The sequence below is a fragment of the Pongo pygmaeus genome, chromosome 21, assembly GCF_028885625.2.
Source record: "Pongo pygmaeus isolate AG05252 chromosome 21, NHGRI_mPonPyg2-v2.0_pri, whole genome shotgun sequence".
Classification (NCBI taxonomy): Eukaryota; Metazoa; Chordata; class Mammalia; order Primates; family Hominidae; genus Pongo; species Pongo pygmaeus.
In genome coordinates, this window is record NC_072394.2 from 12,364,471 (window position 1) to 12,381,255 (window position 16,785).

At 50.4% G+C, this 16,785-nt stretch overlaps 1 protein-coding gene across 5 annotated transcripts in view; it reads right to left on the reverse strand.

Moving 5' to 3' along the window:
• The window catches only part of RRBP1 (ribosome binding protein 1), a 68,785-nt gene that overhangs the window by 33,141 nt on the left and 18,859 nt on the right, over positions 1-16,785 (reverse strand). For 3 of the 5 annotated variants that reach the window (XM_054466516.2, XM_063659391.1, XM_063659390.1), the window contains exon 2: positions 11,833-13,951. In XM_054466516.2, coding sequence (XP_054322491.1) covers positions 11,833-13,930 — 2,098 coding nt within the window. In that variant the 5' untranslated portion in view covers positions 13,931-13,951. The remainder of the gene's footprint in view (positions 1-11,832; positions 13,952-16,785) is intronic. The other 2 variants (XM_054466514.2, XM_054466515.2) reach the window with 1 other exon arrangement.

Consider the following 16,785-nt stretch of genomic DNA (forward strand, 5'->3'; position numbering starts at 1 on the left):
TCTCTCTGTATAATTTCCAGGATCCCCCATGGCCAGGGCTCAGGCATAGAAGGAGGATCTCAGCCCTAAGGGGCCTCATGAGACTCGGCGGCCAGCCCCCCACATCAGCTGCTGGAGCACCCCTGCACTGTGCACACTGGCTCTCTCAGTCCACGGGGAGGGTATCAGAACCACTCCAGGAACTGCTGCCTGAGCCCTGGCAACAGCTGGTGGTTAATAGGAGGGGATTATCGCCTCGGCCCTGGGATGGGCCCCACAAAAGGCTCCAGCTCAGCTCCAGCTGCTGCTACAGATGCCCAGCAGCCCTGACCAGGGCAGGCAGGGCCAGGTGGTCTCTAGACACAAAGTATGTACCACCTGCATACCCAGCAGTCCGTAAATTGCTGGGCCTGGAAAGTTAAGTTATGGGTTGGGCTGTGGCCAACAAAGGCAGAGGACACAGGGCCATAAGGCAGAAGAGTGACACAAGGGGGACCTGGAGAATGATTGTGGCAGCAATGCCGAGAAAGGCTTTAAGGCCTTGGGCCAAGCATAGCTGGGTAAGGACACGGTGAGGGGCTTTGGGCCCTAGGGTGTCAGACTTGCACCCGAGGTTGGACTAGGTCCAAGTCTTCATAGGCCCTGGGAATCTGGATTTTATTCTGTAGGCAACAAGTGATGCCTAGAAAGGAACGTTTGAATTTGAGAAAAAGATTTCAGGATGCCCAGGAGGATGAGGCTGGAAGCAGGCAGACCAGCTGGCTTGGACCCTGGTCCTAAGAGCCTGAATCCCCGCTGGGTCCTAAGAGCCCAGGACCAGGATCCAGGCCCGAGTATTCAGGAAGCTGAGCTGGTGTGAGAGAGGCCCAGGTGTCAACCCAGGGACTCTGACAGTGGAACCTGAAATGGCATGGACTTGAGGGCTTGGGGAAGAACTCCATTGGCAAAAACTCTCATTTCCTAAGAGACTGTCCAGATCAGTTCTGAGGGTGCCTCCCTCAGACACACAGATGCAGTCTGAATAGCTGCTGACTCCAGGCCTGCACAGGGGTGACTCCAGACAGTGCAGACCAAGGGACCCAGCATGGCTGCCCCTGTGGGAAGAAAGCCAGATCACAATCTTGGTGTGCCTTCCACGCCCTGCAGTCCCCAGTCACCCAACCCAAACTCAGGTCTGCTCTAAGAAGGTGAAGACCCTGGGACCCCAGGAAGGGGCTCCCACGTGCCTCCTGCAAGCCCAGAACCGCACAAGCAGTCATCAGCCTCTGCAGACCAAGATTCAGAGGCTGAAGACAAGCTCCCCATTCCTGCTGACCCAAAGTCCAGGGCATCTCTCTCTCTCTCAACCCGAGGAGCCGGCTCCCTTCAGGGTCCCACCCCGAGGTGGGACGCAAGACGCTCTCTAGGGAGGAGCTCCGGCCAACATCACTGCTGGCCTCTCTCTAACTGCTCATTCCTGGACTGTGGCCGTGAAGGCTCCTCCTGAGCCTGTGGGGGAAGTGAACTTTATGAGACCCTGGAGGAAATGAAGATCTACCAAATGCTCCTGGAGGCAAACTGCAACTCCTGCTCTCACTCATTGCTCATCTGCCCACAGCTGAGGCAGGCCCTGGGCAGTGCACAAACAGTGGACTCCAGGCCCAGCTCAGGCCACAGAGCCCGGCCTTGCCCAAGCGCTGGTCAATGCTCCTGACAGGAAGCAGGCCAAGGAGGTGCAGCTGCACTTGACCCCAAATGCCATGAACGGTCACATTTGCAGCTTTAAGGGCAATGGAGCTAAATACAAATAATGTCGAGAACAACCCAATTCAGGGCCTTTTAATCAGTCCTTTTCCTTTAGTTGGAGAAAAACGTAATCAGCTACAAACTTGGGGAGCTGTATATTTAATGGTATCTAATGGAATTTAAAATATCCTATAGATTGAATAACTGTTTTCCTCTTTAAAGTTTCGTTTTTTCCTCCAAATTTCAACAAAATCAATTTTATACCTGGAGTTAAAAAAACCCACATCACAATATTTTTAAAAGAAAGACAATTCCTGGAGGACCTCTGGGCAAGGCCCTTCCCAAGGCACACAGGCTGGCCCAAAGAGGATACGGTTTAAACAGCAATTAGGACTCTACCTAATGCCTGCAGAAAACGGCAGGGGATTTTTAATCCCAGGCTGTCTGACCACAGCCGTCTGGGGGCAGTGACTGGAGTCCCAGCCTCACCATGTTTTCAAGTGGCTGAAAAGAGATTTCTGGAAGAGTGTCATCTAGCAGCTTCTCACACTGATACTTGGCTCGCTTCCCTAGGGGATGTTTTTGTTCTTCTTTAAAAAAAGAAGAAGAAAAGAAAAAGTTGGGTTTGAAGAACTTCCACAGAAAGTGAATAAAGGCTCATAAGCCCCAGAGAGTTTTCTTCAGAGCTTCAGACCCTGAGAAACTGAGTTAAGTTCAAAAGAAAAAGTATCTGACTTGATCTCCGTGTACACCTCTCTGTGCAACCGCCGGCGAGAAGGGCACAGGGGCACCTGCCGGGCAGGGCGGGGGCCTCAGGAGGGGCTGCCCACACCGGCCGCTCTGCCATCTGCTGGTCATCTGCATGACTTCTGGGAGGTCTGAGCTTTGCTTTCTGCTTTTGTCAAACAGGTAAAAATTCAAATCCACCTTAGAGAATTGCATGAGGAATAAAAGCATGGAAACCAGCCTCCTAAACTGCACATTTGAACAAACACCTGGCTGGGGAGTGCAGTGGCGTCACACCTGCTGTGCTAAGCAGCGCTGGGTCTGGAGCACAGCAGGCCACACATGGGGAGGACAGGCGTGGGTGGGTGGGTGGATGAGGAGCTGGGAGCAAGGGGTGTTCCCATCACGAAGTCAAATTGTTTAAGATGAGGGCCCTGCTACCCTAGACATCTTGAACACCATTTCCTGGGGGCTTGACAGCTCTTCCCCATACCCCCTGACCTGTGGCCCCAGCCCCATTAGATTACAGAACACGACTTGGGATTTTAGGTTGCATTTCCTATTGTGGGGGCAGAATGGGGGCTCAGCGAGACTGCACACGACACAGAGCTCACAGGCCCCCTCCCACCAGGGCACTGCCAGGCTCCAGAATGTGGGAACTGCCTTTAACTTCCCACCTTGCCTCAGTTCATGAATGCCTCCCGGGCGCCTGTGTGCCAGGGCTGGGACAGGCACTGGCCTCCTTCTGGAGGCCTCAGAAGAGCTGGCACTACCTTTCCTCATTCCAGACCCCAAAAGGAGCAAGGTGCTCCTTGCTGCTCTTCAGAGGACACGGGGCTGCCTCAAAACACCCAGAAGGATGAGAGTTCCATCAGCTTTGGTATAATGAGGGCCTGTTTATTTGACTTAGAGACAAATAATGGAGTTTTTGTTTCTTCTCCATAAAAAAAAAAAAAAAAAAAGTTACAGAAAAACTGGAAAATGCAGAAGGGTGAAAGGGAGATACTAACATTTACCCATAATCCTACCTCCCAAAGGTGGCCTCTTTTTCCCACATGGACTTATCTGACAATGTGGCAAGAATGGGCCTCTGAAATGCCTGTTTCTGAGTGTTTGCCACCTCATGGAGGTTGGATGGGTTCTCCTGGGTCATGACACAATGGTCCCTCTGGCCACAGAGTAAAACTAGCTTGCATCAGCAGGCTGGGGAAAGAGGGCCCCGCAGAAAGCAGGCCCACAGCCAAGAGAGAAGTGCCATGCCCCCAGGGTTACCCACCCCCTTCCATTAGGCAGAAAGGTCACAGGTCCTTGGGTGAGCTCCAGACTCCCCAAGAGTGCAACAAGTACCCTGCATCCCCTGAGTGACGTGCTAGCAGAGGTAAGGAGGAAACACCTGTTTCCACCCAGCAGCAACAATGAGTGAAGCAAGCTCCAGTTAAAAGCACACTGTTCTGGAGTTCACGCTAACTGTGGGGTCTTCAGAATGTACATATGTACTTCCTCAGTCTACGCCCACACTGTAGGATCCAGACTCGATTCCAGGTGCTGGGTGGGACAGCTCTCCTCCCGGTGTAACACCCAGATGGTGATTAGTACAAGATCAGTGCAGCCCAGGGTGGGAGGCAAACCAGCATAATCCTGCAAACAAAGACTCAACCTGAGGATAAAAATAGATTTTTTAAAAAACCAACACCACTGCATACACACACGTCTTGTGCTAGAAACTTGACTTTCCTAATACACATCGTGCCTAAGTGCTCAGTTAACTATCGGAGAACACACCAGCTAAAGCCTGGACACGTGCGTCAGCTGACAGTACCCGGAACACGGGGAAGCTTCCATTCTGGGGAATTTCCACTTCTTGAGGATCCCATCAATTTCCTCCTCTCCAAACATTTAGTAAAGAATTCGTGCCTTTCATTTCCAAAGAAAGAGGTTTTCTCCTCATCCCACGTCTGCGTTTATAATGCTCCCCACTCCCCAAACTTCCTGAAGTTAGAATCATTCCCAGAGTAGCACAGCAGCACCGTGTGAGGAGTGCTGAGTCAGAAAACAATCTTGTGGGCCTCTCATCGTAAATTGTGAAACGTTTCTGGAAAGCAATGCAGCACTGTCTTCCTAAATTAAAAACGTACCCACCTTTTGACTTGACAATTACTTATCTAGGACTTTACTTTGTAGAGACACACAACAGTGTATGTACATCATTGCAGCATTAATTTTAGCTGCAAAATAGCTGCACACTACTTAAATGTCATTTAAATAAATTACAATACATTCATGCTAGGGAATATTATGCAGCTGAATGTGGCAGTTTCGCAGGTGCAATATGGAAAGATGTCACCAACACACTGTTAAACAGACAGCAGTGTGCACTGCAGCTCCCGTTTGTGGGTGCCCATGTGAAGAGCACAGTGAATTTGGGCCCCACCCCCCCCCCGACCCCGGGAAGTGGATGGTGATTGGGATGGAGCAAAAGACTTTCTATTTTCACCTTCCATGCTTCCATACTGTGAATTTTGTTTGCTGGAAACACATATTTATATAATAATAAATTGTAAAAGGCAAGGATTAGGAAGGCAGATGTTCTCTGTCAAATACAGCCATGGACAAGTGGTAAAAACCTGCTGCAGGGCCCCCATCTGCTCTTGGAGGAAAATCAGAGCAGAAGTTCTGGAAGAGCTCCAGCCTGGGTCTGCAAAAGCACATCCTGGGCCTACCACTCCTGCCGGGTCTCCCTCTGGGGCACCTGTCAGCAGGGGCCCCTGCTGGACCAACCAGGTAACAGTTAAGGCCAGGAAGACTGAAGAAGCAATTCAAGTCTCTGGTGGAGCCCAGCTCCAGTACTGGTTTTGCTGCTGATCTGTCCTGTGCTATGGGCCAGCCACAGCCTCTGTGCAACACCAGCACAGGTCTGCACAGACTGGCCAGTGATCCAAGAGGCCACCTCCTTTCAGATGGTCCTGTTTAGAGCACTGCTGTGCAAAACTTTCTGCTCTGGCAGAGATGATCTGTCTCTGCACTGTGTAAGGGGAGCCACTAGCCAAGTGTGACTAGTAGGCACTTGGAATGTGGCTAGTGTGACTGAGGAATGGAATCTTTAATTTTATTTACTTCTGACTGATTTAGGTGATAATTTAAATGCTCCCACGCGACCAGTGCCTCCCATATGGGACAACACAACCCTAGGCCCTACACCTCCCCTGCCCAAGTCAAGGCCTCCTGGACTCATGGGAGGAGCTCCCGTCCCGGCCTGCTCCACACCGGTGATCCAGAACCCACTGCCAAGCACCTCCCAGATCCCCGCAGCACAGCCCTCATGCCACCTCACCCCTCCCACCCAACACACTCACACCCACAGGTCCCTGTGTTTCTAGATGCCCAGGGCCAGTCAGCCCACCCGGAGTTCTGCCTACGGTTGCCTCAGCTTGGGCACACATGACCCCCAGAGAAGCTGGAGTGGACAGTCCCCAGACTGACAGGAAGCTCAGCCTCAGCAGAGGGGCAATGAGGCGCAGGGCGGCCAGTGGTGGCCGCCACAGCCTTTCCAACAAAGGGAGGAACCCACGGTCTAACGTGTCTCATCCGGGCCTGCTCACCCGGCAACATGGTCACAGCCGCCAATGTTAAGTGGAAATCCAAGTAATTCTGGAACATGAAAACTCCACATATAAGACATAGCAAGGGAGAAACCAATTCCATAAGCCACTGGTGAAAACCCATGTTGCGGACTCACAGATTTCTGCCTCATACCCTCGGGCACCACAGCTCATGGCTAACTGAAAACCAAGAAAATCACCCGAGGGCACAGAGACAAGGTGGGAAATCACTGCGAGTGATGAAGCATGCCCGGAGCAGAGAAGGGCCTTTGCAAAGCAAAACAGCCAAGCATCCAGAGAGCGCCACTGACAACTGACTCTGCAGTGGTAGGAATTCTGCCAGATGCAGCAACATGCCCACCGTGCCCAGCGCGCCCTCGGGCTCTCCCCTGTGTTCGTGTTATTTGTGTGTGGGAAAAGCAGACTAACTGTGAGGAGAGGTGCACACTTCACTGAGCCCACCCAGGGCCTCTGTCCTTTACAGTCAGAGCTGCAAAGCAGCTGGGAGCTGGGTGCTATGCAGACAGACCTTGCACACACCACCTGGCAGTGGCTTAGGGGTTGGGCCCCGCCACCCATGCTGTTAGCAAGAAGATGGTAGCCGCAAATGAATCAAGGAATGTCCCTGGAGCCCGTTAGCTGCAAAGAGCAGAAAATACATGTGTGCTAAAGAATAAGCAGACTGTGACAGAGTCCAGATGAGACCAATACATACAGATCACAGGCCAAGAACAGCCTGGCCCTGGCCAGGCACGGTGGCTCACGCCTGTAATCCCAGCACTTTGGGAGGCTGAGGCGGGTGGATCACCTGAGGTCAGGAGTTCAAGACCAGCTGCCAACATGGTGAAACCCCATCTCTACCAAAAATACAAAAATCAGCTGGGCATGGTGGTGGGTGCCTGTAATCCCAGCTACTTGGGAGGCTGAGGCAGGAGAATTGCTTAAACCCAAGAGGCAGAGGTTGCAGTGAGCCAAGATTGTGCCATTACATGCCAGACTGGGTGACAGAGCGAGACTCCATCTCAAAAAAAAAAAAAAAAAAAGAACAGCCTCCTGGTCCCAAGGTGGACAGAAAGAACCGCACACGCATGCCTCACAACCCCCAGGCCACCAAAGACCAATGCTGATTGGGACATTAATATTAGATACCCACCAGAACAGACTAGAGAAAAGCACACTATACAGTTAAACAGTAACACACGAACCCGTTTTTGTCTGTTTTGGTTTGATAATGGCCATGCAGGGTCTGACCACTGCACTAAAGGACACAACAAAAGGACAGGGCTCTCTACCCCAATTGCTACCCGCGCAGACTGGTGTGGGCCGTCCACATAACATAGACCCGACCTCCTCACATCCCAGGGCTGGCATCCTCCCTTCACAGTCTTCCTGCAGGACAGCCTTTGTCATTCCAGGATTCAAATGTCCCCTACATCCTCAGCGTGACCCCATCACGGAACTGGTGGCAGCAGGTGCTGAGTGTGAAGCATCTTAAGCCAGAGTCCTAAATGCTTCTTCTTGTACAGATGCTGCTCCCCCAGTGAGAAGATCTCTACCTGGGACCATGGAACTCCAGACACATTAAGGACTTGTGGGTTTTCTATGGATAAACTTGGAACCTTACCAATATGCACTACTGATTCTGTGGAAAAGAAGTAGACTGAATACATTGCTTGTTAACTGGGATTTCAAATACCTTGAATTTCAGGCCTTACCACTCAATCACGTGTGTGTTTGCTAGTGACTCCCTTCCGTGTTTATGAATGCCTCCTTTCATCTGTCCTGAGCTTTTGCTGCTTGAGCATCATGGAATCATGGAGGGTCTCTTCACTGTGGCTGGAGCTCTGGACCTGTCACCAAGTCCATGCTCCCCTATCAACAATCCTGGGTGACTCTATAGCCTGTGCCATTATATAAACCACCCTCAGCCCCTTAAGGTCTGTCCACTGTGGCTCTTGGGTCCTTCTCTGCACTTCACCCCCGAACTACTGAGATGAACCCACGGGCAGAGGCCTGCGGTGCTGAGCTACGTCCAGAGACAGCACGCGGGAGCAGGAGTTCCAGCGGCCTCTGCCTTCCAGGGATCTCAGTTGTTTTAACATCTGGAATTAAGGAAGTATCATTATTCCTTTATTTTTCGCAATGGCAAAGAGAGTATTTAAGATAATATATCAAGACCCAATTTTATCTCCCTAAAATAATTTCTGAAAGGCATTGTATCAGGAAGGTTTTAATAGGAAATTCTTTGCTTCATCAGTTCGTTGGAATTCCTGTCCCAGTAGCATTAATGAAGGCTTTCCAAAGGGCGTTCCCAGCTCCAGGGGGCGCTGTCACAAACACAAGATCTAGGGTCTTCAGCGTTGCTTTTTGACTTTTATTTTTTTCTTTCTTTTTAAAATTTCTTGTAGAAACCAGGTCTCACTATGTTGCCCAGGCTGGAACTCCTGGGCTCAAGTGATCTTCCCACCTCGGTCTCCCAGGGTCTGAGGATAACAGGAGTGGGCCACAACGCCCAGCTGCTTTTTGACTTTTGAAGAGAAAACTACTACTACATTGAAGAAAAAAATCAGAAAGGAATTGTACTGTATTTCCTACAGTTTCGGTTTATCTTGTTATCACTTATTTAATGTCTCTGCCTTCCATTGTTCTTGAGGCATCTAAAGAATTTGGCACCCGACTTTTCCAATGAAAAGTCACACTGTGACCACGTGACCATGTCCTTGCAGGTTACTATGGGATCTTTACAGGCATCACTGTTAGTGGCTGCACTGTGTCTGGGTGAGCCGCATGCACCGAGGGACACCCCAGCCACTCACCCACAGACCTGGCTGCCACAGTTTACACTGTTTCCTGAGGGGATTCCGGGAGAAGAAGAAAAACTACTCGCCCCTTTGAGGCTCTTGATACATTTCACAAAATTGCTTTTCAAAATGGTCACACAATTTACAATGCCAGCATTTAAAAATATACATTATATATTTATATTAACAGTTTTTAAATAAAGCTTATTTGCTTTAATGTGAGTTTTCAAAATTGCTAGTTAAATGAGGATGTCTCCTGGATCCTGACTGGCCCCACATGTGGGACCTGGGACCCACAGCATCAGCAGCTCCCAGGAACTGCTTAGAAATGCAAAATCTCAGGCCCCACCTGGGAGCTGCTGAGTCACCGTTGCTATCGTAGCAAGATCCTGGGTGATTCATCTGCATACCAAAGTTTAAGAAGCACTTCAGGAGAGGATGTCTCCAGGATCCTCACGGTGTCTGGGGAGTAGCCCAAATCCACCGCAGATGGCCCTGAAGATGCCTTTGTACATCAACCATGGGAAAACAGGCCTGAGATTCCTCAGTGCTAATTCAAGAGACAAAAATACGAAGTCCAAGAAAGAACTTTCCCCATGTTTTCCAGACTGCCGACACTGTGAAAAAGAAAGAAACCACCTTGCGGGCGGCGTGTCGGTGGCACGTGTGGCCCTGCCTCTGCCTCTTTCTTGTGGTTGCACAGCCCTGCGTGGCTGTGTGTCAAGCTCCCCCATGTCAGCCTTGGTGACTTCTTCTCATGACAATGTCAGAGTGGCCATCTTCCACCATCTGGGCTAATCCATATTCATTTCTTTTCAAGTTAAATCTATTTCATCCAAACATTAAATTTTTATAGAGGCAAGTGCTTGGCGGGTCTAAGTAGACTTTTCCAAATTATGAATATATGAACACACTGCCCTAGATCATCTGCTGAACGTTTCCTTCCCTACTGCAATATGATGCTTCTCTCATTCAAGTTCCCAGTCAGTTTCAGAGCCTTCTATTCCTCTACTTGTAATTACAACAGTTGGGAGACGTTCACACATTGACAGGACTGGCCTTCTAAAATCCACTATAAAAAAATCTGTTCAATTATTCTTACCTATTTTTCCCTCAGATGGGACTTTTGGAATAATCTGTCAAATTAGGGGGAAAATCTTCTCAAGAAAGTTTGGCTGGAATAATGGTAGACCACTAAATTAACTTGAAAATTACTATCCTTTCATCGATAATATTTCATCTTCTTCTCCTGGAATATGGGGTTTGTTTTCTCGGTTCCAACTTTATCACCCCACTCAGGCTGTTGTGTTACGTTCACAGAGGTCACACGTAGGTCTCATCCCTAACAATGTTCTTTATTACCTGCAAATTAGAACAACTTTGTCTTCCTTTCCAATGTTATCATCACACTTCTGTTTTGTATCTCGTTTCAAATGTCTAAAACCACACGAAATAACAATGATCCCAATAACATGGGATGCAGGAAGCTGTGGACATGCCTGATGTGGAAGAACCAAGTAAAAGCCAATTCTCAGCTCCATCCCCAGCTTTGAATCAAGTGGAACATCATGTTAAAGAAAGGGCAGTGCGTCGCCTGCCAGCCTCTGGAAGTAGGGCTGAGGCCAGAGCATCTGGGTTTTCAAAGGGCTTTCGAGGCCATCTGATCAGGGCTGGGCAGCTGGCCCCTGGCTTCCCACAGGAGCCTACAGCCGCTCACAGGGGACAGGGCCTCTCACACAGAGCAGAGGGCTGCTGCCCTAGCAAATGGCCCATCAAAAACAGCAGGAGAAGGAGGAAACCCCACGAAGGTAATAGCCTGACAGAGGCAACATAGGGAAGCCCAGCTAAAGACATGGGGCCTGTGCAGCCCGACACAGGTCCAAACATTTCACACCTCCTAAGATACCCTTTGTCAACACAAATGCAATTATTTTTCCAAATCAGCTAATGGTTGTTTAAAAACAAGAAAAGAAAAGAAAAGAAAGGAGAAAAGAAAAGAAAGGAAAAAAAAGAAAAGGAAAGGAAAGCAGAGGAGAGGAAAGGAAAGGAGAGGAGAGAAAGAAAACATAAGTGAAACAATGACAAACATGAAACAGGAACTCCCTGGACCAATTTCTACAGTAATATACACTAAAAAGATAAAGGTAAACCAGTGCTTCATATGATCACATATCTATCTATGTAATCCAGTGTTTATGTTAATGCTCTATAATGCTTTACCAAATGACTAGGGTGGTGCAGGGGAAGGAGAAGGCAGAAGAGGAAAGAATGCAACTGTTCCTTAAAAACACCTTCCTACCGTCATTCACTCAACAAGCACAGATACACGAGTCAGGCTGCACAAAAGCATCAGGTGAGGCAAGAACACTGAACAGGCTGACAGAACGCAGCCAGACAGTTAAGAAAGACTTGCCAACACGCAGAACTCTTCTGCACTGTGTGGTGGACGGAATTACTGCTCCTAATTCCTCACCTCTCCTTGTGCTCCCATATGTTTAAGACATGCCAAGACACGGACCTATTGCTCACTCCTCACCTCTCCTTTCTCACATCACCTTGCAGTCCCTTCTCCCTGGACACAGTGGACTCCCTGCCCCTTGACTCAGGCTCAGACACATCACTTGTTCTGGTCAATGAAATGCTGGCTTGAAATGCCCTTTTGTGCCTCTGTTGTAACCATGAAGGGCCTCTGCCCTGGAGGGCACCAGAAGGACCACACATGGAACTGACCTGAGCTCAACCTGTAGCAAAGAGTCACCAACCCAGTTAAAACCAGACTGGGGCAGAGCCACCAACCGAGAAAGCTCACATCTGCCAAACTCCAGAAGCATGAGCAACAATAAATGACCGCTGTTGAAGGCCACTGAATTTTTTTTTTGGATGTTTGTTACGCAGCCTTATTATGACAATAGCTGACTGATGCAGGTGGCACTCCCGAGAGAATCCATAAGTCATTTAAAGACAGCCTTTCCTCTAAGTTCATAAAGAAATCAGTTACTTACCAGGCTCACCTTTTTTCTTTGAACCAGACTTCTTCTTGGCAGGAGCCTCTTGCTTTGGTGCCTCTGGGCTCTGGGCCACATCTGTATTTCTGCCCTGGACAGAAGCTGACTCTGTCTTTTTACCCTGATTGGCAGCTGCGTCTGCCTTTTTGCCCTGGTTGGGGGACCCTTCTGCCTTTTTGCCTTGACTGGGGGACCCTTCTGCTTTTTTCCCCTGGTTTGTAATACCCTCTACCTTTGTGCCCTGATTAGCAGCTGAATCTGCCTTTTTGCCCTGGTTGGGAGCTCCCTCTCCTTTTTTGCCTTGGTTGGGAGCCCCTTCTGTCTTTTTACCCTGATTCTGGGCTCCTTCTCCTTTTTGGCCCTGGTTCTGGGCTCCCTCGGCCTTTCTGCCCTGGTTCTGAGCCCCCTCGGCCTTTCTGCCCTGGTTCTGGGCCCCCTCAGCCTTCTTGCCCTGGTTCTGGGCCCCTTCTACTTTTTTACCCTGGTTCTGAGCACCTTCAGCTTTCTTGCCCTGGTTCTGGGCCCCCTCAGCCTTCCTGCCCTGGTTCTGAGCCCCCTCGGCCTTCCTGCCCTGGTTCTGGGCCCCCTCGACCTTCTTGCCCTGGTTCTGAGCCCCCTCGGCCTTCCTGCCCTGGTTCTGGGCCCCCTCGGCCTTCCTGCCCTGGTTCTGGGCCCCCTCGGCCTTCTTGCCCTGGTTCTGAGCCCCCTCGGCCTTCTTGCCCTGGTTCTGAGCCCCCTCGGCCTTCTTGCCCTGGTTCTGAGCCCCCTCGGCCTTCTTGCCCTGGTTCTGAGCCCCCTCGGCCTTCTTGCCCTGGTTCTGAGCCCCCTCGGCCTTTTTGCCCTGGTTCTGGGCCCCCTCGGCCTTTTTGCCCTGATTCTGGGCCCCCTCGGCCTTTTTGCCCTGGTTCTGGGCCCCCTCGGCCTTCTTGCCCTGGTTCTGGGCCCCTTCTGCTTTTTTGCCCTGGTTCTGGGCCCCCTCTGCTTTTTTGCCCTGGTTCTGGGCCCCCTCGGCCTTTTTGTCCTGATTCTGGGCCCCCTCGGCCTTCTTGCCCTCGTTCTGGGTCCCCTCTGCCTTTTTGCCCTGATTCTGGGCCCCCTCAGCCTTCTTGCCCTGGTTCTGGGCCCCCTCTCCCTTTTTGCCCTGGTTCTGGGCCCCGTCTGCCTTTTTGCCCTGGTTCTGGGCCCCTTCTACCTTTTTGGCCTGGTTTTGAGCCCCCTCGGCCTTTTTGCCCTGGGTTGGGGCCCCCTCCACCTTTTTCCCCTGGTTTGGGGTTGTATCTACCTTTTTACCCTGGTTCTGGGCCCCCTCCGCCTTTTTGCCTTGGTTTGGGGTTCCTTCTGCCTTTTTGCCTTGGTTTGGGGTTCCCTCTGCCTTTTTCCCTTGGTTTGGGGTTCCCTCTGTCTTTTTGCCCTGGTTTGGGGTTCCCTCTGCCTTTCTGCCCTGGTTTGGGGCTCCTTCAGCCTTTTTGCTTTGATTCTGAGCCCCCTCCGCCTTTTTGCCCTGAGCAGTGCCAGTGGCTGGTGTGTTGCCCTTGGCACCCACTGGGGGTACCGCCACCATCGGCACTTCCTTGGGAGCAGTTTCCAGGATGGCAGCCTTCGAAGTGAGAACCTGGATGGAATTCACTACAGAGCTGACAGCTGGTTCCACTTTTGCCACTTTTTTCTCCTTCTTCTTTTTGTCCTTGGGGGAGGAAGCCAGCTTCTCCTGGGGCATGGCTGGAACTGTGGCGACAGGAGCAACGATAATGGGGGGCTGGACTGGGGTTGGAGCCACAGCCACAGCAGGAGCCCGCACTGGTTCTCGGAGGAGGACAGTCACATTGGGGGCTGGATCGTGATCAGGTATCTTCCCATTAGGTTTCTCTTCCTTTTTCTTGGTCTTTCCTTTCTTCTCCACTGTTTTCTCCTTCTTTTTCTTCTCTACTTTCTGGTGGTGAGTTTTCGCCATCTCCTTGCGCTGGTTGGCTAGGGCTTCTTCATATGACGTTTCCTTCATGGAGAAAGTCGACACCAGGAAGATGCCAATGGCAGAAACAACCATGAATCCTCCAAAGACCACAACCCCCAAGGTTTGAGTGTCGTAAATATCCATCCTGGCTTGCTTTCCTTTCACCTGTCAAACATACATGGAGGTTACTATTTATAGAAATCGAGGCCTTCAACAGTTTCTATCCCCACCCTACCACCAAACTTCAGGTTTCACTAATTCTTTCTTCAGGCTAATAAATTCAGAGAAGAAACAAACCCAGGCACTCTCTGATGTCCCACATTCTCACCTGCTCCTTTTTAGGAGTGAGCGATTCATACCCAAGGCATGAGCAGTCCCCATACAAAGCAACAGCAGAGTCAGAGCAGAGTGGAGGCCTATCTCTGGAGCACACACGCCCAGGAGCCTCAGCAGCCACGACCCTGATGCAAGATATTCCCCACACAAGGTCAAAGATGCACAGGAGCACAAACGCAGGCCAGGTGTGAGACCATGGGGAGTGGGGGAGACTGTAGCAAAAAACACCCGCCCCCATCTAAAATTAGGCAGTGACACTCTGTCATGGCTGACTGCCCTAGAAATGTGATTGCTGAGTTGAAAGATGTTTTGATTTTTCATGTTAGGCCAGACACTTTTAAAAAATTTTTCTCTCAACGTGAAATTGACTGATTAAAAAGATATGTGAACCAAACTAAACACATCTGCAGGCTTTCAGCCACAAGCATTTTAGCCAGCAGGCCCACAGTGTGCCATCTCCACTCTGTTGCTTCCCTCTTCCCCAGTGCCAATAAATGCCGCTACCCAGGATCAGAGATAAAAACTTCTGCATTACAATCCTGAAACGTGTTCAAAAATTCAGTGAAGGAAAATAGCCTTTTGCCAGTAATAGCTCCTGAGAAGTTATGGAGCCTGCAAATTTGCATGTTGGGAAACAGGAAGAATCGGTTTTGGGAGGCCCAGAAGATGCCAGGTTTGGAATTTCACATCCAGAAGCTGCACAGAGGGTGAGGAGACAGTGTCAGCAGGCCCCTGTCAGACAACACTCCCCAAACCGTAAGGATGAACAACACCGTTCTCACTGCCTATGGACCAAAGTCCAATGGGTCAGAGGCAACCAGGTTCACACACCTTCCTGCCACAGCCCAGGCTAAGTTCGACTTCACTGAGGAACTCCAGGAGGTGTATTTATTTGGATACATTCAACCCAGTCCCGAGTCTCTCTGAAGAAGATCGATGGAATGAGCAAAGAGAACACAAGGGTAAGAAGGGGTGGGTAAGGGGAGGTAGAAGGAGGTGGAAGAGGAGAGGAGGGGAAGTGGACAGGCCTCCCCCAACATTGCCCTGCAAAACCTCTAGATGCTGTGGGAGGCTGGGTCCAGGCTGCTCAGTGGTTCAGATATTGAGATTCTTCTCCTAAGAAATTGAGATCCCCACTCCTCTTGAGTGGACATAGAGGAGAGAAATAGAGTAGGAATCAAATCCAAATTTTGACATGAGAGCATTTTAAAGAAGGGACTGAGAAGGAAGACTGTTTTCAACGTCTTGGCATCGTGTTCTAAGAAAAATCACTCTCGGCCGGGCGCGGTGGCTCACGCCTGTAATCCCAGCACTTTGGGAGGCCAAGGCAGGCAGATCACGAGGTCAGGAGATCGAGACCATCCTGGCTAACACGGTGAAACCCCGACTCTACTAAAAATACAAAAAACTTAGCCAGGCGTGGCGGCGGGCGCCTGTAGTCCAGGCTACTCGGGAGGCTGAGGCAGGAGAATGGGGTGAACCTGGGAGGCGGAGCTTGCAGTGAGCCAAGATCGCGCCACTGCACTCTAGCCTGGGCGACAGAGCGAGACTCCGTCTCAAAAAAAAAATTTTTTCAAAAAAAAAAATCACTCTCACCACAGAAGGAACACATTACTTTGGCCTTTCTAGGACCTTTGCAGGAAGAGGGTTTAAAACACTCATGACAAAAAAACTTCCCAGCATATTCTCTCCCTGGGGACAACTCTATCAGCTGCTGTGGCAACACACTTCTCCCACACTGTCACTCTGCGTTGAGCGGGACTGAGTCACAGTTTTCATTCCAGTCTTAACCTCTACAAAGTCTTAGGGGAGCTCATGGAGGCCTTTGAATCCTGGGTAAGGCAGCATTTATATTTCCAAATGGGTTGTGACCTCTGGCCATGGGCAGTGACAGTGTGATCCACAGCCAGAGCACTCTCACGTTTGAACATCGAGGGAGGGTACCAGGAACTGGCCTTCCGAGAACACACTCTCAAGCTGGGTGTTAAAAAGGAAATCACACCCTGCTCAGCCATGGATGGATTCAGTGGGTAGGAGGATGGGGACAAGAAGGTCTGGAACATGGTACAGTCAACCCTCACTTTTTGGCAGGTACCCACCAACCGAAACTCCTCTGGGTACTTACAAGATTTCTCAGAACTCTGCCAAAATGGACACCACATTATTATCACTACATTCAAAAATCCTAAGGCCAGGCATGGTGGTACAAGCCTGTGATCTTAGCACTTTGGGAAGCTGAGGCAGGAGGATCGCTTGAGCTCTGGAGTTCAAGGCCAACCCGGGCAACATAGTGAGACCACATCTCTACTTAAAAAAAAAAAAATCCTCTGAAACACTCCCCTTCTCTAGAGAAACGAACATTAGGGGCCTGGGTCACCCTCACCGAGGCTCCGTAAACCCTGAATGGTTTCCCAACAACCATGTGCTCGAGGGGTGGTCTCCACCGAGTCGCGATTGGCACTGGTTGCAGACCGTGACACAGTGAACAGCCATGCACAAAGCGGGGCCTGTTCACAGCCGAGGACTGTGGGGCTCTGTGCAGCCTTGTGGTTTCCAACTTCTAAACTCCGGCAGAAAAGCCAAGGCTGGAAAATGAACTTTTAATCTTACTCAACATAGGCAAACACAGAATACAAAAATATATTCTCTGTTGGGACCCAGAA